Genomic DNA, 25,322 nt, shown 5'->3' with positions numbered 1-25,322 from the left:
ACAGTATTTGCAGAATAGTTTAATTATGTGGGAAAATACATACGGGAGAGAAACATTCCGATGTTAAAATTGGGTATCTTTATGTGGTGGGGTTATGGGTAAATTTTAATTTTCTTCCTTGGCTTTTCTGTATTTTTTAATATAAAACTCTGAAACTGTATTATAACTTTCTTAGTAACATCCATTTCTAACATGGTGAAGTTGTTCCTCTCTGCTCAGCACGGCTGTCTCTGGCCGGGCGCTGATGGAAGGGGGCCGGGGGTATTCCTGGGAGCAGGAATGTGGACGATGGCCGGAGCAGCTCGTCATCAGGACGAGTCAGGGTGTGAGCAGCCAGGCTTCTAAGTCAGTGCTCCAGCAATAGACGGACGCCGGCCCCTCCGGAGGCCCAGTCTGCAAGCGTGGGTTCTGTGCCCACAAAGCAGGATTCTGTGTGTTTCAAAGGGCTAGTTAAAGCGAGAAAAAATTGTGAAACAATTACAAAGGCATGCAGTGATAAATTCAAAATAATATAGAGTTATCTTGATATACTGGCTGGATTATGTAAGTGGTAGGGATGGTGCAGAATAAACAATGCGAGTTCTGAGAATTTGTTGAGAAAAGGTAGGGGTAGTACACTGATGAATACATTGGTTCTAGCCAAAAAAACTCCTTAAGGAGTATCTCATGCCTATTATGCATATTAGGGTCTCATTAGGAGTTTGTGGACGACTGACAAGGAAGGAAGGGAGGGAGGAAGGTAGGGAGGGAGGAAGGAACAGGGGGAGGAAGGGAGCCAAGAAGGAAGGAGGGAAGGAAGAAAGGGAAGGGAAGGAGGGAGGGAGCAAAAAAAGGAGACGTTTCAGGTGGGAGGCGAGCCTAAGCCGGCGATTCTCAAAGGGCAGCCCCTAGACCAGCAACATCAACATCACCTGGAAACTGGTTAGAAACGCAAATCCTCAGCCCCACCCAGCGGACCGAATGGGAAACTCTGAGGCAGAGCCCAGCAATCTGTGCTTTAGCAAGCCTTCCAGGGGATTCTGACGTAGCTAAAGTTTGAGAAGCGCTGGGCTAAGCAGAGGCCCAGGCAGGCTGCGGCGAGGAGGCTGGCCGTACTGGAGGGGACATGCAGCATCGGGGCGGGGGCCAGGTGGGAACAGAGGAAGTGGGAAGCTTCTGCATTACTGGAGCTACAATGATTTTTTCACAAACAACAAGGTTGGTATTTACACATAACTAAGATGAAGGAAATGTGTTAAAGAAAACAAATCACCCACACTCTCTCCTCACCGAGACCTCAACCAGCTTGGTGTGCCCCGGTTCCATAGAGTGTCTGTACATGTGCATAGACAGCGTTCACATAGTTATAATGGGGTCATGCACGTGATTTGGGGGTTTTGCTTGTTTTAGCATTTTGTGGGCTTTTTGGTACATTAGTCAATGAGTTTAAATTTTTATTGTGGTTTGTACTGTTGTATTTTGTATCTTAGCTTTTCCTATTCTGTCTCTGGTGGGTTGTGACATCAGAACCAAACTATAAAGTAATCAAATAATGGGCTTAAAATTTCAAAAGCTGAAAAAGAATTTTCAAAAGTTGAGGTCTGGCCCAAAGACAAAAGCACTCGGAAGTAAATAAACAGCCAGAACCAGTTTTTCTCACCCCAGAAACTTGCTCATGGTGCTGGGCTGGAGTAGGGCCGCAGAGAATCAGAAGGAAGGTGTGTGGCTTGGGCCCATCCCCCACCTCACTGGCTCCCACACGACCTCATGGGTGAGACTCTGAAAAGAGCCTGGAGAAGTGGCAAGTGTGGCAGAGTTCCTTCCAATTAGCACGGTGTGGGAGCAGCGACGGCTACGTGACCCAGCTAGACCTGAGGACTCACACGACCTCTCGGATTCCCTCTGGCCTGGGGTCGTTTGGGTGTGACTAAAAAGGCTGGACCGAGAAATTTCTGCTTTAGGGAATAGAGGCCAGCCTAGGTCCTGGATGGATCAATGATCAAAGGAGAAAGAAGTCAGTGGACATCCTGGTGGACACCAGCAAGAGCAGGTAAGGATATATTACTGCACACAGCTCCAGGGGAAAGTGAGCAGCTGGGGATGGGGCTGAGGAGGGTGGGCTGAAGGACTGGCCTGCAGGAGAATCCCCAGGACCAGCCCCGGAGCACGCCAGGGGTGCGACACTTAGCATAATGGGGGCTTGGAAGGGAAAGTAAGGCTTACTATAGAAAACTAAAGAAAGTTACATTTTTGGCACAACTGAGTCTATAGTCCAGGATTCATACGTGCTACAGTCATGTAAGATTTTTTTCATGTCTTGTAATACTTAATAGTTATTTTAATCAACTGTATCCCCATCAAATGACTGTACTATATTTTATTTAATCATTCCCCTATTGTTGAAAATTGATTGTTTCCATTTTTTAATAGAATAAAAATACAATGAAAATAGTTATTCTGCAACATTTGTTTGCCACCTACAATATTCATACTCTAGACGAAGCATCCGGAATTCAGAGGTGAAAAGAACACAATCCCCGTTGTCCGGTGGGAGAGTCAGAGGTGTCGAATGTTCGCCACAGGGCAATAAACAGGGTTATAAAAAGCATGTAGAACTTGAGTCTTCTTTTAAATTACTTCCTCGGGATAAATTCCAAATAGTGAGATTCCTGGGTTATATTGACAGATTGCTTTCTAAAAGGTGTCATTTTGTACTACAATGAAGCAGTGCCGGTTTCTGTTGTGTAACATGTGTAGTAGCCCTTGATTCTAATATGTGCTGGGAAGATTTTCCAGGTCTTTTGTTTTCCTTTTTATTTATTTATATTCTTGTTGGGGGGAGGCAGATCTTTAAAAGTATTTGAATTTCTCTTTTCCTAGTTTATTTCTTCCATGATTTTAAAGCTTAGAAAATTACCCCTTTAAGGATACGATACTCATTTCTATTTTCTGCTAGTTTCAATTAATTAATCCACCTAAGTTTATTTTAGCAATTAATCGGAGCAATCTATTTTCTAAATTGCTAGCTAAGACTATTCTTTCTTTACTTATTATCTGGTGACACTCAGCAAGTGTGAAATTCTCACTGCAGGAGGACAACATTGTGTGAGATGTTAAACCTGGGAACGCCTAGACTCTGGTTAGCCTGGGGCTCCCATACGTTGAATTAATGACATTCATGGCTTCAGTGTGGGGAAGAACCATCAAGAATGGGGCAGCTACTATTTGGTTTACAGGTTATGTTGAGAAAGTTAAAAAAAAAAATGCTGGAAGAGTTTCAGGCAGCCAGAGCTTAGAGAACGAATCAGAGAACAGATCATTGATCAGAGAGGAACATGGAATAAGATGGGAGCAAAGTTTCTACCACAAAGGAAGGGAAAAGTCCCTTTTGGTGCTGAGAATAGGAGCTGGGTGCCAGAGGGAGAAGGGAAGGCAAAGCATCACCTGGAATGTTCGGACTCCTTCCTCACCTCAGGATGGAACACTGACAGCAGGTGTGGCAGGGTAGGAGGTAGGTGGATAAAATGAGCTGCCAGATAGATTTAGTATCTGAGAACTTCAGGGACTGCTATCCTACCCGAGGTGGCTACAGCTGGGGAAACAACAGGCCTCACAGAGAAACGGTTCACTGGTGGGATGGCAGGTCTAACACGATCCAGGAGAGGGGACGTAAGAGTGACTGGGGCAGATGCTGTGGGCAGACTCTGAGGGACCACAGCATGTTGGAAAGAACGCACTCTACAGTGTTCTGGCACCCATGAAGGAGTGGGATAGCTGAGAGACCAGAAGAGACCTGCATTTTAAGTAAGAAAGCTGAGAGAGTGGCCCTCTTGTCACCCGAGACAGTGATGAGGACCAGGGTGTGGGTGGCAGATGCCACTGTGATGCCCAAGGACCAGGGCAGGCCAGCTGTGCCTTCATCATGAAGCAGGACAAGGGGATCTGAGCAGCGGTTGGGGCTGACCAGCATCACTGTACCCAGACACGGTCCGGAGAAGGGGTGCAAGGGACCCCTTCAGGCTGTTAGGAGTTTGAGCTTTGAATTCACTGCTTTACCTAAAAGAGGTCTGAAAATGAACGAGGTCAAGTTACCCTTAATCTTCAGGTTGAAATGTCCTGCCAATGTCACCTCGTCCCTGCTATCAACAGAAGTTAGCTTCCAGAAGAAAGTGCAATTATAAAACAAAAATTTCACTTTTGTATTTCTGAATAATATGTAAATCTTGAAACCACCACCACCAAACACACACACACACACACACACACACACACACACACGCACACAAGGCCTTTTCTGAATTTAAATCCTTTATTAATTTAAAATGTATTTTTAAAGTCAGAAGAAAACTTGAAATGTGTTTGGAGCATGTTGAGTCCATAGGCAATGCAGAAAGAGAGCTCTTTTTTCCCTTTTAATAGGCATAGTTGGGATTGCTTTGTACTTTGTGTCAGAGGAACTCGAAACTCTTTCCTGTGTTAGTGGTGTGAGGTGGATGAGGCCAGCGTGGGTGGCAGAGGAGTGAACGCAGGAGAATGGGACAATCTGGAAACCTCTGCCTGCTTCAGAGTCCCCACACAGCCTCTTACTCCCTCACATTCCATATGTCCCGGTGTGCCTGGGGCAGTCCCAGATTACACCACTGACCCAGCACAAGGATTAAAAGTGCCCCCTTTAACTTTCAAAAGCGTCCTAGTCTGTCATACATTACGTGGTCACCCTGGCCACGGAGCCTTTCCACCACAAGGTGGCAGCATCTGCCCACAGTTGAAAAGGACTGCAGCTTGTGGGTGGCGCCCTATCTGGGCAGACAAAGTGGCCCCTTCATTAACCCAGGACAGGGCTGGACGTATAACACCAGACAGAGGAAATGGGGGCACCTTAGAATGCAAGGACTTGTAAAGGGGTCACCTTGTCCACCCCTGACATGTGGCAGGCCACACAACCACACCAGGCACCCGTGGGAAACCTGTCTGCAGGGTGAGGATTCCCTCAGGAGCTAGAATTAGACCTGGGTTCAAGCATTCCCTGGGTGACGCAGGGAGGGGCCTCTCCACCAGCGGTTTCTGAGGCCCTTCTGCGAAGACAGGAGCCCCCGCCCTGAAGGTGCAGCCTGCTTGGGCATGTTCATGAAGGAGGTGTCCACGTTCCAGCCGATCCTTTTCTTCTTCCTTCTTGTTAATGGGTTGAATTTTGTCTGCAAAAAGATAGGTTGAAGTCCTAACCCCAGTACCTCTGAATGGCCTTATTTGAAAATAGGGTCACTGAAGATGCAAGTAATTTAGATGAGGCCTTGGAGAGTAGAGCGGGCCTTTGATCCTGTGACTGGTGTCCGTGCAAGAAGAGAAGAAGTATTGGAGTGATGCTGCCTCAGGTCAAGGAACGCCTGGGTTACCAGAAGCTGGAAGAGGCAAGGATGAACACTCTGCTAGAGGGTTTGGAAGGATCATGCCCCTGCCAACACCTTGATCTGGGACTTCTAGCCTCCAGAGCACGAGAGAATAAATTTCTGTTGTTTTTCAGCCAGCGGTTCGTGGCACGTTGTTACAGCAGCCCTAGGAAACCGATGCACTGCCCTCTCACACTTGGCCGATCCCAACGTATTAGCATCTATCACTGCATAACAACACTCCTACACAGTCAGCAGCTTAAAACAACACACATTTATTATCTCCTGAGTTTTGTGGATCAAAAGTCCCAGCATGGCTTAGCTGAGTTCTCTGCAAGGCTGTGATCAAGGTGTTGGCCAAGGCTGGGTTCTCATCTGAGAGCTCAAGTAGAGAAGGGTCCGCTTCCAAGCTGACATGATTATTGGCGGGATGCAGGTCCTGTGGGTTGCTGGACTGAGAGCCTCGGTTTCTTGCTGGCTGCAGGCCAAAGGCTGCCCTCAGTTCCCTGCTGCACGGCCCTCTCCACAGAGCAGCTCACGCCGTGGCAGCCGGCTGCAGCAAAGCCAGCAAGGGAAAAACTCTCCTCACAAGACAGGCGCTGCAATCTCACGCATCTGCATCACGGAAGTGACCTCTCGTCACCTTGCCATGTTCTGTGGGTTAAAAGTAAGTCACAGATCACCCCCATGCTTGAGGAAAAGGCATGAAACCCAGGAGGCAGGGACCACGGGGGCCACATCTATGAGGGGTGGGTAACAAATTCCCCCAGGATTAGGTTTCCAGTGTGAACATCCAGGAGCTCAAGTCTCCACAGCTCTGTCACCTTCTCCCCATAAGTCAAAAGACAAAAGTTGTTTTTCCTCCCCATTCCCAAATTGGGAGCAACTTCTCACTGGTCTGTGGGGTGACCTGCTTCCCAGCTATGCCCCTTTCTCCGTGCTGCCAGTGGCCCCTAAATCCTGGGGCAGGGGCCAAGAGTGGAAGTTGAAAGCAGGCTGGCGCGGGCAGGGACAGGCTGTGTTCTCCCAGGATCTGGCTATTATCTTCCTCGGGGGTTGAAATGAGCCACTGCTCCTGCGCGTTCGCTTTTGCCTCTGCTGCTGGGCTCGGGGTCAGTCCCACTTCGGCAGGGAGGGTGCCCCCCTGATAGTCTCTGTCTCCACATTTTCCCCACCCTCCTTTACTCCTAGGTTGAGGCCATGTGACTAGTCCAGGCCAAGTACATTTGATGTGGCACTTCTGGGGTGAAGAAATGAAAAGCCAGTGTGGTTTCTCCGTCCGTTTCTTCCCTGACTCAGCAGACTTGGAGGCCAAGTGTTGAGAGGGTGTTGCCGCGAGATGAGGGAGCTGGGTTCCTGAGGGGTGGCTCTGCTGGAGAGAGAGACCCTGCCAATCCATGTGGGATGTTGCTTGAGTTAGAAATAAATGAAGTCCGCTGTGCTAAGCCACTTGGATTTTAGGGTTTGCCTGCTGCATGAGCCTAGCACTAAGCACCCTAACTGACCACCTTCACTTGGGTTTCTCGATCAGCCGTCAGGAAAACGTGGCAAAGAGAAGCTCAGCCAAGCACATCCAAAGCATCCCAAACATGTGCTGGGGTCCAGAGATCTGCCCGGGCCAGTCGGAGACTAACACTGACTGTTGATTCTGTTTGATGCCACTTACAAGTGTGACCTTGGGCAAATGACTTCGCCTCTGTGCCTCAGTTTCCATCCTTGTAAAATAGGGTTCTACTAGTACCTTGTCATATGGCTTTTGTGAAGCGTAATCGAGTAAAACACGTGGAGCAGTGGACAGTTTCTTGCTCGTGGTCTGTGTTATTGGCTGGGATGCGGGTACGCACTCTGGGGCACCAAGGGGGTGCTCGCTTCAACCTTACCCCCAACCTCTCAGCACAGGTCCCTGGGGGCTTCTCCTCGGCCCAGGAAAAGGATTGGGCCCACCCATCTCCAAAACAAGTCCCCACTTAAATTCTTTCTTCCTTCCCCAAGTCCCTCTTTCAAGCTATTCTCTTCCTTTCCTTGACACTAGAGGATGCTTCATGATTGCACCACCCCAAACTCCAGTTCAGCTTCTAGCTCAGTCCAGTAGACAGCTGGCAGGGGTGAGGCAGGTGGCCGAACTTGAACTTAGAGCAAATCATTCCTTGTGTGGGAGATGGGCTTCTCACTCATCAGAACCCAACTGACCTAAATGTTGCCAGCACCCTCTCCTATCCAGACTTGTCCTGACTGCTTTCTTAGAGTTCTATGCTTTTCCTTCTTAATAGTTGTTAACATTTGTAATTATAGACTTGTTTCTATGCTGATCAGATCAAGGTCCCTCTCTTCCTCCAGACTATAAGCTTCATGAAGGGAGGGACATACCTGTTTTGTTCACTATCGATTTCCAGCACCCAGCATAGTGTTTGGTATATTTATTCTTGATAAATACTTGAGGTCTCGTTAAATTAATTCCTCTCTTTCTTCTCATACATGCCCTCCACCCACCCGCTCTCCACACCACTGACATCAGCCTGACTTTGTGCTGCTCATCACTACGATCCCAATCTCATGACCTTTGGGTATTGCCACAATTTCCTAACAGGTTTTCGTTTTTCCAAATGTTTGCTCTCCAATACATGTTGTCCACTCCACTACCCAGCTCCAAAGAAACATTACTCACAGGTTTAATTCCCAAGAGCTTTTGAGACATACTGACAAGTTCATCTAGAAGGGAGCAGCTTGGATGGTGTAGGGCAGCGGGGCAAGTTAACTTCCCTGAGGCCCCACGTTCCTCTCTAAATAGCAGGGATAGTCATGCTGACCTAGGGGTCATTGCAATGCTTAAATGAGATCATGGCAGAAAATAAACACTCAATACGGAATACATAGTTGCATCAATAAGAGTCTATGATTTTAGTCCAAAGGAATGAGGCTTGCTCAGATGAGCCAACAAAAGACTCAGGTGGACTAGTTCAAGGCTACGGAGAAAAGAGGGGATAGATTTAATCTTATATTTCTCTTTCCAGGAGGTATAAGCATTACTAATAGCTAGAAATTAAAAGTAGTTAGATTTTTCTCAATCAGAATTTCCTAAAAATTAGAACTGTTTGAAAATGGAATTGGCCTTGTGTGAGTTCCCTGTCACTGGAGGTAATCAAACTGAGGTGGAATGTCTCCTTTTTAAGGAAATCTTTGACGATATTGTACATCAAGTGGAGATTTGAATTCTGTCACTTCTAAGGTCCCTTACGCTTTATGATTCTCTGATAATTTATGATTCTATGAGAATCTTCTCCTAACTTCTTCGGCCCATTGAATTCACTCATTCTTTTGTACCAGCAAAAGTCAGAGGAGTTCACATGAGACTGGATCCTGAAGGTGCTGGATCAAAAGGGCTGAAACATAACATAAGATAGAGAAGAACTTATTGATTTGGGAACACTCTCTAGGGATACAAGATTTAACACCCTGGTAAGGCCTCCAGGAGGTGATATGACCTCGCTGTTCAAATGGCTCCTAGAAGTAGGGAAAAAGTGATGGCCTAAGCTAGATGAAGTTGAAAAGCCAGTACTGCCCCAGGAGGCAGTGGAAGGAGAAATGCAAAGGCTCAGGGAAGTGAGCATGCTAGAGTGGATATACCTAAGGCTGGGAGACGTACTAGATGATTCTATTCCATGGGAAGGCCTGTGGAATACCACTCACAAAAGCTGAAAGAAATGAGCTGGTTGAGAAGGACACCAGTATCACCAAAAAGATCACCTGGGGTTCTCTTCCACAAGCCAAGGCTGATGGTGAAGAGGTAGGTGGAAAATTTGGTTCAGTGATACCAATAGTGATGATAGGCCCAGGACCAGAGAGGCCAGGTAGATGCAGTTGTGATGAGCAACCCGGCTGGAGCCAAAGGGATGTCGGGGAGGAAAAAATTTTTCCTCTATCCTTCTAAGTTCTTTGGCTGGCCTAATAATTAAATTGACATAAAACAGATTAAGAGGAGAAAAACTAACTTAATTCATACGTGCAAAGGTCTCATAGATATGAGGACCAAAGAAACGAACAACGTGGGCAGCTTTTATAATTTTTAGACAGAGAAACAATAAATTTGAGAAGAATTGACGAGATAAAGAAAGTGAGGCTTGGGTACTAATTAGAGAAGAAATGAAGCAGAGTTTGTTTGCACAGCCTTCTTGGCCCCGAATTCTCTGTCTCTGGTGATAAGGATGTCTCTCTGCCTCCTGGTGCAGGGAGGGTGTCTTTCACATGGGGGATTTATTTCCTGCTTTCACGGGGACAGAAATGAGGGTCTTACACTGGCTGTTTCTTAAGTAGCTTTAATTCAAAATAATTGCCATGCCAAAGTAGCACGTCATTTAGGGGCAACGTGCCCTGAGCCCCATCAGTACCCCCTCTGAAACTTCCCTGGAAGTTTTAAATATTAAAGGCTGAACTGATGGCTGTGGAGAGCAGAATCAGGTTAGTAGCTGAGTAGCACACTGATCCTTATCTCATTGAGCCAGTTTCTTAGTCCTGAGAACAGGTCAATCCAGTTAAACTCATTTTAGCAGGCGATGATGCAGGTGGGCTCCCAAAGTTAGGTCTGTGTTGTGCAAGCAATCAGTTATTTAATAAGAGGCATGTCAAGGGAAACAAAAGAGAAACAATGGTTAATGATTGGAGAGAATTAAAAACCAGTTTCTGAGTTTTGAGAGTGGCCAGTTGAGAAGATTTCTAGATGTCAGATTTGAAGCATTCTTCAGATAGAGTGATGGCAGGCAGTGACAATTTGACAGATTTTGCTGGTTTGCAGTTTGAATGACTCTGGTTATTTTCCTGAGTGGTCACACAGCAACAAGCACAAAGATGGTCCATATATGAGCTGGTGTGGTGATTTACCTGAAGTTTATATCAAGTTGTCCAATTTTAGTTTGCATGGCTTTAGAGAAAGAGCAGTTTTAGTTCTTAACGATTCTGAGTCAGAAGCATGGGAGAAAAATTGGAAAAGTCAGTTTGGAGAATTGTAGCGAGACATTGGAGGAAACTAGAAGAATTCAGGTTCTAGTCCAGTTTGCAGGTAGAAAACAACCTCAAAGAAAATCAATAGAACTAGAATCTAATATCCATAAATGTATATTATAGTTTCTACTGAAACATAATTTTTTCTCTTTACCTTCACCCCTACTTCCATCAAAGATAACCATAGTAAGACCAATTTGTTTGTAAAGTCGTTTCAATAAACTTGGGCTGGTTATTTACATAAGTGCAGCAAGAATAATGACTGACCATATGGAATCTTTTAATCTGCTTTGCTGGAATTTTCCATAAGGAATCTCAGATTCGACCTCTTGATAAGCTCAAATGAAGGACTTGCCATCAGACTTCACCTGCAATACTTATAGATTTGGGTTAATTCCTCTCTTCTCAAGATACTGAAAATATTTTGAGGTTCCTGGGCCTGTCATGAACTGACTTTCTCTACTCACCTGGTAAAGCTTCTGAGAGCCCTGTAAACAAAGTACCAGGCAGACATTTCCAAGGGGCTTTATTTGCTCCATAAAATCAACCTTAGTTCCTTAAAGCTATCTGGTCATATCTGAGTCTACACATGTCTCTCTCAAATATGACATTCCAATCAAAACCTTGGTAATATAACCAATGTTTCCAATTGCGTCCTGTGACAAGGAGAACAGATTCTTATTGAACTTATGCAAATAACTATATTGGCATGGAAATGAGAATACTCACTGAGAGTTTCTGAATACTGGAGAGACCAGGAGGGAGAAAAAGGTGTGTTTTATCTTTCATCTAAGTCATAGGTAGCTTAAAAGAAAAGAGTTTCCTTAAATCTGGAAGAGCAAAACATTAAGAAAATCAGCATGTTTCAAATAAAAAAGTCATTAAAAAGTTAGAATCATTCTCTCCAGTTCGTTCAGTCCATGTAATTAATCCTTGTTTATCTTGGTCTTTGGTTGTTTTATGAAGCCATCAGTTTCTCCATTAGGGCTCTGTAAATTCTTACTCGGTTCAGTGGTATGATCTGAAAGTTATCAGAAACTTGTATTCTAGAGTACTTGTCAGATTCCCTTCCACGAATTTCTCTGAAGATGAAACACAGATGCAGGAAGCTTTTGTAAAAGCTTCTGAGTAAAACAAAAACTGTAAATAATAAAAGACTTTAAAACACCCATGGCTAAAGATCTGATAAGAGTTCATTATAATGCAGTTGACAAGGAAATTTGCTTATTTCTGTGACACATAATATTTTAAGATAATAACTTGAATTATGGCTAATAACATTATACCAGGACATATCACAATTTTAGGAATTTTACATAATTTTTAGAACACTTATACTAATAACATTCATCATGCACTATAACCTAAGAAGATTTATCATAACTTATTTGAAAATGCTTCCCATGTAATTTAACATATAAAATAACCCTAATTAGTGTAACATCTCTCCTTTTTTAAAAAAAATAAGGAGAGAGAACAAATCTTTGAGATGTTTCAGGGGCTGTCTGGAAAAAATCCCAAAGTTAATTCTAAGTCAAAAAGACTTCATTTAGAATTTGATTGGGGGCAGTTTGTCAAAAAGATCAAGCAGCTTTAAAGCACTTGGTCAAATAGGATCATAGGTCACTGTGAAACAATAATCAGTTATCCATTTAACCAAAGTGACAAGTTAAGTGCTTGTAAAAACAAAAGGCTCTCTCAGTGGCAAAGATTCAATTTTTCAAACAATCAAAGACCTGATGATAAAGACAGCAAACACAGGAAATCATTTTTATAAAACATAGAATTGCTGCTTTCCAGGCAGATCACTTAAAAGGCAAAAAAACCAACCAACCAAACAAACAACCTTTCATAATACCCCGTCAAGAGCAGGCCAACATTCGAGGAAAACTCTATCCTTTTGAGAGAGAGAAAACCAAACTTTAATTTTGCACCAGCCTGCCTTCGATATTAAAACTCATTCACTTAATTAAATTCATTTTAATCTTAGCCAACCCAGACTACACATAGAATTTCTTCCCAAAGATTCCTTTTCCTTAAACCTTCTATAACTTTCTTTTTTACATTCAGGCATTGTCTTTCCTTTTTCTCATAACCAGTTGTACTTTAGGACAAATTTACTTTCTTTTCCCCTAACAAAACATCTCCATACCTCATACCTTTTCTTACCCAAAAACATCTCCTACTTTCCTTGTATATAGAGATGTTCCCCTATTGTTTTTAGTAGCTTTAACCACATATATTAATTAGAATTCTTAGCCATTAGAAACCTAGCAAAAACTAAGAAGCAAGCAATTGTGGACTATCGGTTACACCAGGAGTATTTTTTAGATTGGCAAATTTATGAACACATTTCATAATTTCTAGAAATGTATGCTTCATCACAGTACATTTTTTCAATTTGGTATAAGATGTGTTTACTAATAGACCCAAATTTATCTTTAGTTTCTCTGCAAAAAGAAGCCAAAAGTAAATAAACCTGTGTTCAGTAATTAATGTTCTAGTATTTCATCTTATTTAGAAAATGGTCTAGATATTCACTGAATTTCCATCATTTAATTTAACTTAGCAAAGCTCTAAGGGTGTAAGTTAACAAAAAGATTTGGAAAACTATTTAAGCAGACATACCATAAAACAATTATTGCTGAAAAATTCACCTAAAAACTCTTATCTCATTTACATCTATTTAATTCATTTGTTCTTAACAGTAATGTTTAGATTACCTACAAAAACTTCATGAGACATTAGACAAAGTCAGCCATCATCTCAAGCTAATTTTTTTGCTGACAAATTTTTCAACAGAGATAATATGAGCTTATTTGATTAGTAAACCCAGGTAAAATAAAAGTTGTTTATTTGCATTATATTTAATGCTGATAACTCTGAATACATAACTATTTTAATTAAACCAAACTTGAACTAGTTTTTTTCCCCAAAGATTAACCCAAATCACATGAACCTCAAAAACACTAAGGTTAGTTTCACTTATATCTCTGAGATTTAAAAATACTTAATTTATAAGTGCTTATTTTTAAGACAATTAAATAGAGCTCTTTTGCAAATTAATTTTGGCAATACTATCTAGAGGTAGAAAAATGTCATATCTATAACCTACATACATAGACATGTAGACAGACACAAACAGAGATCTCTTAGGTTTTATTTTAAAACTTTATCTGTAAGCCAGATATGATACAAAACTCACTAATTTATAAATAATTGTGTCTCTAGTAGACAGAATAAATTAAGGTAAGAGTTAGGGAAAGAGTCCGTTTGTAGCAGTCAGTATTTTTAAAAGATCTTTTTCTCTCTTTTTATTTTTCTTCAGTTTTAGGCGATTGTGGGCTGTGTTTACATTTCAAAGACATGATAAAACTTACAGCTTCAAGGGACAAAGAAAGAATGCAAGTTGTTTTTTCCTTGGAGTTTTGGGGTATATTTACCTATTATCAGAAGTCTAGGGTAATTACTATTTAACTTTTTTCTTAAGCGCAGGACAATTGTACTTCCAATGTCCTGATTTTTTTTAAAAGATTCAAGTTGCAAATCAAGAATTGTTGATTTTAACTCTTTTCTTTGTATTCCTGCAAGCTACCTTCAAAGAATTGAGTAGCCACAAAGGACATTGTATGGCAAGGCCTGAAGCTGGCAGAGCCTAATTGTAGAGCCTAGCAAAAAAAAAAAAAAAGAGAGAGAGAACCGTATTGTCCATCCTTGGTGCTTTTGCTGAATTTATTTTCTGGCTTTTAACATTTAAGTGAGCAGCCTTGGGCTTGCAGATGAGGCTGGAGCGCTCTCTGCAAATCTTGCTGGGAGAGGGAAGTTAGCACAGACAGCAGGGGGTTAGGGGTTTTCTGGGGAAGGTGGAGGAGTTAGGGAATTTGCTGAGGAGATGGGGCCAGATTTTAAGGGGAATTTACACTGGATGTGAACTTTAATTTTGTTCTGTTTAATTTCTGTCTTTTCATCTTGTTAAAAGGAGTCCCAAAGGCTAGCTCTTATGTTTCTTTGTATCCACTGTTTAATTTAGTCTTTCCAAAGGTACCAATAAAAAAACGTTTAAGATGAGAGCTCTCTAAAAATTTTTTTTCTTTTAAACATTGGCAATTCATCATCTGGCCATTGATGAGTGGGATCTTATAGGATCTCAACAGCAGCTCAAACCAATAAGCCTTTTATGGCTTAACCAAGGATGCAGGGGTCATCCTACAAGAGAGTACAAAATATGCAGCCCACATAAGATCTAGGAAGTTTGCTCCCAAAAAAAGCGAAGGCCTTCATTGCATAGGCAGTAAAGACGATAGAATAAAAACAGCATCTCTGGTCTCTCATGGCAACATGAGTTGCTTCAGTTACAGACCCTGTAACCTCTGACACTGGGCAGGCGCTACCGGAGTGGGACTGTTCCAGCACCAACAAAGCGATGAAAGTTGAGATGACAGTGGCCCCTTATGGATTAGGACCCTTTATGACAAATTCCCCTGCGAGCTAGCATAGCCAGACAGAGTGCTGCTTGTGACTTTGTGTCTCAGAACTGCAGTCTGTTTGACTGGTTACTAAGGTTCATCCCGGTAAGTGCACCTTCCAGACGGCAGACACCAGAGAGAATATTCTCTCTGGTCACAAAGTCAAGCTCTCAGGACATAGAACAAGACAAAAGGACAAACTTCATCTGGTCTTGACGTAGGAGACCCACAGCAAAGTTTCTCTACATAGATGCTGGTCTGCCGAGAATCTCGCAGTCACCAGTCTGTGAGGCCAGCTCAAATATCAGGCTTACAGGGCCTGTGCCTGCATTCCACCCTATTGTTGCTCTCCTTATAACAAATGACACAACAGACAGAGACAAAGAAAAACAATGGCTATCTCTGGGAGGAAAGGAATCAATAAACTAGAGTTGCCATGCCCGAGGAACAATTAGTGCCACAAATATTTCCTCCTGTTAATCTAAATTTAGAGATGAAAGGGACCAGGCGTACAGAGAGATGGAGGGGAGCTGACTTTGGTAAAAAAAGAGAATTTTTACCTTCTGCTGACCCTTGTCCAGAGTCCCAGGCTCTCGCAGCTGCTTCAGCCCTGGAGCGAGGAGTGTCTAGTCAGTGAAGTTTATCCTGAAGGCTGTGTCCACTGTTATGGAGGAAAAATTTTTTCCTCTATCCTTCTAAGTTCTCTGGCTGGCCTAGTAGTTAAATTGACATAAAATAGATTAACAGGAGAAAAGCAATTTTAATTCATATGTATGGAGGTTTCATAGATAAGGGACCTAAAGAAATGACCGAAGCAAGCAACTTTTATACTTTTTAGACGAAGAAACAATAAATTTATGAAGAACTGACAAGACAAGGAAACTGAAGCTTGGGTACTAATTAATGAAGAAATGAAGCAGAGTTTATTTCCACAGACTTCTCAGTCCTGAATGCCATATCTCTGGCAGGAAGGATGCCTCCTGATGCAGGGAGCAGACCTGTCACCTGGAAGATTTATTTCCTGCTTTCCCAGGGACAGAAAACAGGGTCAGAGTATCCAGCATGCACCTGCTGTTTCTTAAGTAACTTTAATTCAAAATAATTATTCTGTCAAAGTGGCATATTTTGGGGCAACATGACCTGAGCCCTGTCAGGGACCTCACCCACAGAGAGTTACAGAGATGATCAAAAGAACACAGCGTCCCGAGAGGCAAAACGGACACTCAGCCAACAAGGGTGTTTCCTAGGTTGCACCGTTAGAAGAAGTTAAGGATGGAAGACAAAGAGCCTGAGGGCGGTAGCCCCGATAAAATGTCATAATCCCTTGCCCATTTTCTGGACCTGAGCCAGTTTCCAGACTCAGACTCAGCCGGGTCCCAGGAGAATGAGCCCTGCGACACCAGCAAACGTATACAGTAATGATTCCATAAGTCCTTCCCAAAGAGACCCACAGTCATTTATTTGGGTAACTGTACACTGGGGAAAAGGGATTCATAAATGTTCTGAGGACTATTGGACACGGGGTCCAAGCTGAGATGATACCCAAAGAACCAAAGTGTCATCACGACCCCCTGTTCTAACTAATGGGGTATATGTGGCCAGGTAATGAATAAAGTCCTGGCTTACATTGTGCCCACTAGGTCTGCAGACACACGCAGTGGTAGTTTCTCTAGTCTGTGAATAGATAATCGTGGTTGACAGGCTTGTTAGTTGGATCACTGGGTCTTAGGCTTGTGGGGTAAGAGCTATCGTAGTGAGGAAGGCCAAGTGGAAGCCTCCGAAACTGCTCCATCCCAGCCAAGACAAGAATTACAAAACAATGTCTCCTGCTGGGGGGAATTGTTGATATTGGTACCACCCTGAAGAAGCTAAAGGAGGCAGAGTGGTATTTCCCATAATATCTCCCTTCAAGTTAGTAGTTGGCTCCTGCAGAAACCTAGTGGATCCTGGGAGAGGACAATTAACTACCACAAGCTCAACCAAATATTAGTCCCGATTCCAGCCTTTGTGTCTGTTTACCTACTACAGCAGATTGACATGGCCTTGGGCAAAGAGTTTGCAGCCTTGATTTGGTGAATACATTCTTTGCTATTCCCTTTAGAGAAGAAGATTAGAGACAATTTGCATTTGTATGGGTGAACAACAACATATATTTACATTATTGTCTCAAGGCTGTGTTAACTCCCCTGCCCTCTGTTATAACATAGTCCGAAGGCATCTGTACCATCTGGACATCCTGAAGAATGTCATGTCAAGCCATTATTTATTCATGACATTATGCTAATCAGGCCATGTGAGCAGGAAGTGGCTAGCATGTTGGAAGCCTTAGTAAGACACACATGCCTCAGAGGGTAGGAGGTAAACCTTTGAAGACTCAGGGAACTGCCACATCAACAATATTTTTAGGGGTCGAATGATCAGGGGCCTGCCAAGAAATCTCTCCCCAGGTGAAAGACAAGATATTGCATCTTGCACCTGCCACCACAATGAAGGAAGCAACATAGCAGATAGGCCTCTTGGGCTCTGGGCCAGCATATTCCACCCTTGGAAATACTGCTCTAGCCCACACACCAAGTGGCATAAAATGCTTCTACCTTTGAATGGGGCCCAGAGCAGAAAAGGGCTCTGCAGCAGGTCCAGGCTGAGATGTAAGCAACCCTGCCACTTAGTATTAGAGGTAGAGGTGTTGGGAAAAGATGCCATGTGGAACTTCTGACAAGGCACAGTGGGGCAATCGCAGCCTAGTCACAAGGTCCCCTGTGGATATTTTGCCAGGCCATGTCATCTGCAAGGGAGAATCGTGTGTCTTTTGAAAAACAACTCCTGACATGATACTGGGCCTTGGTAGAGGTGTAATACCTGAACCCAGGACACCAGTTCCAGTGTGCATCTGGAACTGCCCATCGTGAGCTGAGAGCAATTACACCCACTAAGTCATAAGAGCAGGCAGGCCAGCAGCAATTCATCATTGATTGGAAATGCCATGGCTGGGACCCAGCACAGCAAGGACTTGAGGGTACAAGCAAGCCACGTGAGCAAGTAGCACAGCCCCTCATATCAGCTAGAATGGCTGCAACAGTGCCCCTCCCTCCGCTCACAAGGGGCCACATAGGAGGATTCTGTGTAACTGCATGGCAGGGGACCAGAAAACCCAAGCTTCATTTGTAGATGAGTTGGTTCAAGACATGGGTTCAAGTTGGAAGTGAACAGTAGGTATATTACAAGGAGTGGCCTCAAAAAACAGTGGCAAGAGAAAGTCCTCCCACTAGGCAGAACTTTGGGCAGGGCACCTGGTCATCTACTTCGTGCGAAAGGAAAAATGGCCTGCTGTTAGAATACACACAGGTCTGGATAGAGAAAGATTGAAAGGTTGGTTAGAGACACGTGGATGGACATGGGAGAAGCATGAAGACTGAAGCTCTTTGTATCATAAGCTAATGCCCACCAGAGAGTATCTACATGGAAAAAAAACTAATTTACCAAGAAGACAGAATGACTTGGCCATCTGACATCAGCCACCTCTAGGTATTGGCCACATGGTGCTGGCACAATGAACCCACAAAGGAAGTAGCCACAGTCAGAGGAATGGGGCTATGCCTGGGCTCCCACAAACAGCAAAGGCTCCCACTAAGTAAGGATGAGTTTAACACTGTTGCTAACGAACATCCAACCTGCCAGCAAAGAGCTGGACACCAAGTCCCCCATCTAGCACATTCCTCAAGGAGACCAACTGCCTCCTTGGAGGCAGATTAATTATTTTGAGCCCTTTCCACCCTGGAATGGCCAGTGATTCATTGTCACGGGATAATGTCTATTCCAAATAGCATCATAATCAAATAATCCCAACCAGTAACAAAGGGGTCGTGGTCTGGGACTTCAAAGGGAAGGAAGACAATTCGCAGGAAGATGGGAAGAGCAGATGTTTGGTAAACAAATGTTTGCCATGCCATGCAGGGACAATGGGACACAGAGAGGACTTTGAACAAACAGGCCTTGTAAGAGCCCCCACCCCCACCCCTCCACCACATGTCACTCATGTTCTTTGCAGTTGTCTCTGGTGATGGCTCTCTTCCTGCTAGAGGCCCTCCATCTAAATTCTTTTAGGCAGTTAAAGGGGAGGAAAAAGGAAAAACTTCCCAAGTCTTCTGGTTCTTAAAAATAATCAGCCTAAAATAATCCTTGTGCCAAAGAGACACATTTTGGGGTGGCAAATTTTGCTCCCGTACACAAGTCAGTCCAGGAAGGTTGTGCTGGGAGCTGTTAATCATGATTTCCTGCAGCGATCTCCAATATCCTCAGATGGGTTGCAGCTGAGGTCTTAGGCCACACGCTCCTATGATCTGTGAAACGATCTCCCAGTCTCTGTGCATTTCCCAGCATTCTGTGCACAAGCCTAGAGCATCTCTGCACCCTCCCGACCACTTTGAATGCCTTCTGTGTTTGGAGGGCCGTGAGTGTTGCTGGACCGCAATCTTCGCTATCTGCCAAATGATTATTGAGGTTGTAAAAGCCTGCGAAAGCCGTTATAAAATGATTACTTGTGCTTTACAAATACTTTTTCTGTTATCATTTGGAAGAGTGACAATTCTCATGGTTCACCTCCCTTTATGAGTTTCTAAGTAAGTGATCAGGTCTGTGGTAATCCAAGTGTTCTGAAGCAATGTTTTTTCCGTGTGCAGCATGCTGGATTGGGGAGGAGGGGGGTGTCTCTTCTGCGTATAACGAGGGTAAAAACAGCTAAAACTTAGCAGCAATGTGTAAGGAGGAATGCAAGCCTTGACTATCAGTCACGTGGATAGATAAGACATCTCTGTACATGGCTCTCAATTATTCATTAGAAAACATGTGTGGAGAGGGCAGAGATTGTGCTATAGCACAAGTGGCTTTCCTTGCCTTACGTACCTTTCCGTTTGCTGATTTTTACTCTGTGTGTCTATTCAGAAAATAAAATCCTTCGCTAAAATTGAGATTGGGGGATTGGAGGTGGGCGCAGGGAGTGGATAAAGCTCTTCCCAGATCTCACGTTTGCTAAGTACTATTTCGCTTTTTTCTGGAGTCTGGAACCTGAAGTCAGAAGGTCACGGTGCGGTGAACCTACATAAAGAGGCTCCTGTGGCTTTGTGCTGGGCGAGAGGATCCAGTTACGCTCCTGAAAGAGTGGCCCGCACAGAAGTTTCTCCCTCACAAACCTCAGAGAGGGCCCATCGTGGCTCTGGGTCAGCGCTCTGAAGGTGGCCCAGGGCTTTGCAACTAACTGAACTTTACTGCCATTTATGTCTTTAGTATGGAAAAAACTTCAAACTGTTCAAAAGTAGACAGAAGAAGATACCCTTAGGGGTGTAAACTGACTGCATTATTTATAAAATAATGAAAATTTGACGAATATTTATTTTAAAATACACAATCAATCCAAATATGTCCTTAGACAAATTGATTTCTTTTTCACCTTTCAAATGTCAGAAAGAAAAGAAAAAGACCTCTGAATAGATGAAAACTTTCAAAAAGGACTTTGTTTTCAGAGTTCGATCATTTGAGAGTGTGCTCCCTGTTGCTGTCAGCTAAGCTGTTAATATTATCAGCTAGTGATTACTGAGAACTTACTGCCTGCTAGGCGCTTTGAGCTACATGAATTATTACACTTAGTCCACATCATAACTTTATGAGGTAGATGCTATTATCTCTTCTTTTGCAGATTAGGAAAACAAGGTTTAAAGCAGATAAGTAATCTGATCTGTATCATTTTCCGAGGAAAAACTAGGGCTGGGATATTAACTTGGAGGGAGTCTGACTCCAAAGTCTATGTGACCAACCGTGATGCTATACTGCTCCTGAGGAGCTGGGAGGGGAGAATCTAGCCAAGCATTAATCACCTCTCTACCACCTGCACAGAGTTGGCTCAATTTGGGGGATAAGCCTCTGAAAGCAGGGCCACCACGTACAGTTCTTCAGGTTGTGCGCTGCTCAAGCATGCCACAGTTAATGGGATGTCATTCACATTGTAGATGTTCTAACTGATATGAGAGGCTACAGGTGTTGTGAAGCTCTGGAGCTCCAGGATTGGAGTTCCTGACCAAGTCCTGGTCACACACAGCTGTGCACACAAGCACTGGAACACACACATGCACAAGATGCCTTGTCCCAACTACACTCCAGAGGTCCCATGGAATTGTTTCCTTTCCTTTCCTCTTGCTCTCAGAGACTCAACTCCTGTCCCCAACCCATCTTCAAACCTGGAAGAGGGACCGCATAGAGAATGCAACCTGCCACCTATCGTTATTCACATCATGCACAATAGACCAACTGAATTCATTTTTCTTAAGGAAGAAGCTCCCTTTCTAACTGGTGCAAGGGTGCTATGCTGTTGTCAGGGCTCCTGGTGACAGTCCTTAGCTCTGACTGCAGCACCTCCGGCCCGGCAGCCCCTCATGGGTGAGCGCTTGGGCTGTGCCGGCCGTCTTAATGTCAGTTCAAATGCAACAGAGGTGGGCACATCACATCTCTTATAAGGAAAGGAACCCACACATGAAAGATTTTCCAAAGGGAAATAGTGGGGTATTTTTGAAGTGTGTCATGCGTCTGGATAAGCCATACTTGTCAGTGATCTCTTTCCATGGAGACTGTCCCATCTACTGTCCTGTGCTTCGTCCAGGGCATGGATTCATAACCCCCAGGCATGCAGCTGAGCTGCAGTCAGTGACCCAGTTGCCTCTCCATGGGAGTTGAAGGGCCAGGTCAGCTAGAGAAGGCACCAGCTGCTGGCTAGACAGCAGGGGAATTCCTCTCCTGAATTTTCTCTCCTGCCCAAGTTGTTGCATCACTTATCCAGAAGAGGCCCTAATGGGCTGGCAAAGAGGGGGCATACTGAAGAGTCTGGACCCCGGAGTGGAGGGGAAATGAGAGGTGGGAGGGTGCGGATGTGTGTGTCCCCTGACACCACCCCTGGAAAATTTCTGCAGGAATAAGCAACAGTAAGAATGACAGGAACCAGGACTGGTGCCCTCTTATAAGAAATAAAAACCAAGGCCCAGGGTGAAGTGACTTGATGCTAGTTGTGGAAGGGTCTGTGGCTAAGCTGCACCATACACTTGGATCTCTACTGTTAACTCCAGCTGCTCTCCAACTCACCAGTCTTGCCTCTCAGTCTCAGGGTTTAAGTAAGAGAAACTAGAAAACGTCCAAACACCAGCATCTCAAAGAGAGAAGAAGAAAAGTCCCAGAGGACTTTGTTTCTGAACCAAGATGGATGGAGGAGCCCCAGCAGAGCCTGGAGAAGGACAGGTGAGCTGAGGCTTTCTCCCTGGAGGGTGGGGTCTTCTCTCTGAATGCGGGTGATGAGTGGCAGCAGCTGCTGTCAAGTGTTCACTCAAGTGCCCTTCCCAGAGCAGGCTGGGCTCGCTCCCAGGAGGCCAGGGAAGGACTCCGGAGCTCAGGCCACAGCATCTCCCTCCTCCCCAATACCTTCTGCTCAGCCTCCCTCTCCCTGCCCAGAGTGCCTGATTCCATAGAGGTCCCGAGTAATTTAGAACCGACACACGTTGGAAAGAGGAGGAAACATGGAGCCAGTGCAGTCAATGCTCCTCCGCTGTGGTGGGGAGGAAAGGCGCGGGGCTCAAGGTCGCTGTGTCTGCCACAGGCAAAGTGGGGCCCCCTGAATCCTGGGTCTCTGCTCTTCCCTCTACCCCACACTGGCTCCTTCCTTTCTTGTCTGCTGTCCAGGGGTGGGGGTGGGGAGAAGTGGGGCTCAGGGTGGCGGCATTTGGCGAGTCATAGCCCAGCCTGTGCTGAAAATGAGGCAGATGCCCTTCGCAGCAGGACCAGGGGACAGGAGTTCCCCAATGTGAGCCTCATCCCCTAAAGTGCTGTGCACTCTAACAGTAGCCCCAGGCTCCTGGGTTGGTGCTCCTTGTCTCCAGGGGAAAGGCTTTCTGAAGGTCACTGGCAGGGCGGGAGACTTGGAGACATCCGTTGAACGTTATCCCTGCAGCCTTCAATCAAGGCTGATAACTCCCTGGGACATTTTATCCCACGCTCCGTGCTTCCTCATTGCCCCTCGGGGAGATTGCTGCACCTCTGGGTTTCAGAGGAACTGGGCTGCTTGGCACAGAGACTTTGGCCCCAACACGTGCTGCCGTCAGTACTTAGTGCTTATGAAAAACTAGCTCCGGGGAACCAAGGCGCCAGTGTCAGAATGAGCCTGGACTCGGTGACTGTTACTCAAACAATGGACTGGGTGCAGGCACCCCTGGGCGAGCCTCCAGGTGGGGGCGGGGAGCCAGAGGCTCTGGAGGCCGCAGGCTGCCATGGCCGTTCCCGAGACATGGAGGCCCTGAGGGAGGGCACTGAAGGAGGCACGAGGAGCCCCTGGACTTTTCCAAGTCTGACCACTCTCGGGCTCTCCCCGGGTGGAGCAGGCAGAGGCTTTGGCAGAGGCGGCTGGGCAGAGCCAGGCTGGGGGGACGGCCCGTGGACTCTGCTTCTCTCTCCTTCTCTCCTCTCCTCTCCCTGCTTTCGCCTCCTCCTCACCTTCCCTCTCCCCTTCTCCTGCTGGCTCTGCCTGCTTTCCCCACATTCCCACTTCTCCTCTCGCCTGGTGTGGCTCAGTCTAGCTGGGCAGGGGTGGGGGCAGCTGCCCTGACCATGGCCAGACCAGTGACTGGCAGCACCTGTTCTGACCGTTAGTGAGGCGTGTGTTTGAGGAGGAAGGAGAAAACACGGCTATCTTCAGTTTGCTTTAAAAAAAACCAAACTACAGGTTCCAGGAACTGCAGGTAGTAGATAGATTCAAGGAACAGATTTTTAATCAACCAAAAACATCCATGAAAACCCTGTGGGGAACACAAAAGGAGTATAACATACAATCTGTCTCTAATCAGCAAGCAGTAAGGATCACTGCACAGCGATCAGCATGGTGCCAATTAAAAGAGAGGTTAGTTCTGTTCACAACGGCTGTGCATTGTGCGCCAACTCTGTGCTGGACCCTGATTCAGAGCCTGGAGGCGAGCGACGAAACACACGGTCCCTCCAGGGGGTCCCTAGGCCTGTGGGCGAGCCCAAAGCAGGGGAGATGGGCAGAGACGGCCGGCAGGGCAGGCTTTCGAGAAGTCGTGGAGAAGAAGCATAACAGGACCCTCAAGCAGACAGCTACTTGGCCTGAGAGTTCATTTTTCACCCCTTGTTTGTGACCAGAGGCACACTACCAGTGAACAGCAAGTTTCCCGCAAAGGAGCCATTTTCCTTCTGCAAAAAGGAAGTGGTGAGGAGAGGAGTGGAAGGGAGCCGCCCTGTGCCAGGCCCCCTGTGGGCACTTCAACACCGTCTCGTGGAAGTGCTACTACAATCCCTGGAGAGAAGGCTGGTCCCAGGGCTGAGGGAGCTTCCCAAAGCCCCACAGTTCCAGCCAAGGTTAAACCAGCACATGGTCTTTCCCACTACACACCGCTCCCCGAAATTCAGAGCTCCACACTGGCTCGTGGGTGCAGGGGCTGGAATCCTACAGAGGGAGTGTCATCTCTTCTGAACACAGAAACCTCACGGGTAGGGGAATTTTCGCCTTGGTGGTGGTGGTGACCCCAGCCAAATGTGCCTGCTCAGGAGCATGAGAATGGCGTCCTGCTTCTCTCCGAGAGGCAGCTCCTGTCTGCTCCCAGATAGAGTTAATCCAGCCCCAGTGCTGAGCCAACTGAGATCCCAAAGCAAGAAGGTACTTGCCCCGGGTCCCACTGCTGCTCGCCCAGCCGCTCGCTTGCCGGCTCTCAGGCCTGTTCATTTACAGTGTTTTTTGCAGGTCACCAACCAGAAGGCAGGATGGAAAATGCCTGTCCTCCTTGTGCTGTGCCTCCTGCAAGGTGAGTCCCGGACACAGCCCAGATTCAGAGTTGGTAAAACCAGACCCGCGCCTTCCAGGCTGCAGAGGCTGCTGGCGGGCTCCTCAGTTTGGGCAGATCCAGGGCTTTCTCTCCCGGGATCCAAGGCCAGGCATCAGATTAGGCCCAGGGGGAAGGAGGGAGGTGAGAGCTCACTTGAGAGGGCATATACTTGACCTGATGATTTCTAGAACATTCACTCTTTTGATATCCCCTCTGTCTCTGCTCTCTTCCATTTGAGTTAATGACTGAAAGTTGGTTGCATTTGCAAGATAATGGTTCCAGGGTGCGCAAGAGGTAGAAGGAACGTTGCTGCATTACCACTCATCCTGAAAGCACTCAAGTGTCGGTCAAGGGCCGGTCCTAGGGACCTAAAGATGAAGGCCCTGCCCTACTCTGATGAGCTCAGAGTCCACAGAGAAACTAGATGGGTAAAGAAAAATCATATCTATGCATCTACTTATTTAGTCAACACACATTTATGAAGGGCCCACCCTGTGCCAGGCCCAGGAGATAGCTGAACGGCAGACTCCCAGCCCTGCAGGTCCTGGCCGCTGGTGTGGGGAGGCTGGCCAGGTGCAGGTCAAGCTGGATGACAAATGGCCGCTGGTGTGGGGAGGCTGGCCAGGTGC

General features: G+C 45.6%; 1 protein-coding gene across 4 annotated transcripts in view; it reads left to right on the top strand.

The window, feature by feature from the left end:
* Nucleotides 1–1,096: 1,096 nt before the first annotated feature.
* FCAMR (Fc alpha and mu receptor) overlaps nucleotides 1,097–25,322 on the top strand; it is a 32,323-nt gene continuing 8,097 nt past the window's right edge. The window contains exons 1-4 of one of the 4 annotated variants that reach the window (XM_046680551.1): nucleotides 1,097–1,197; nucleotides 1,941–2,029; nucleotides 21,969–22,105; nucleotides 24,600–24,672. In XM_046680551.1, the coding sequence (XP_046536507.1) occupies nucleotides 22,067–22,105; nucleotides 24,600–24,672 (112 nt within the window). In that variant the 5' untranslated portion in view covers nucleotides 1,097–1,197; nucleotides 1,941–2,029; nucleotides 21,969–22,066. Of the gene's footprint in view, nucleotides 1,198–1,711; nucleotides 2,030–9,038; nucleotides 9,151–21,968; nucleotides 22,106–24,599; nucleotides 24,673–25,322 lie in introns of those variants that run through there. The other 3 variants (XM_046680555.1, XM_046680554.1, XM_046680552.1) reach the window with 3 other exon arrangements.

Source organism: Equus quagga, chromosome 13, assembly GCF_021613505.1.
Source record: "Equus quagga isolate Etosha38 chromosome 13, UCLA_HA_Equagga_1.0, whole genome shotgun sequence".
NCBI classification, from domain to species: domain Eukaryota; kingdom Metazoa; phylum Chordata; class Mammalia; order Perissodactyla; family Equidae; genus Equus; species Equus quagga.
Note: the sequence above shows the minus strand (reverse complement) of the source record. Positions and strands in the feature narration are given on the sequence as shown.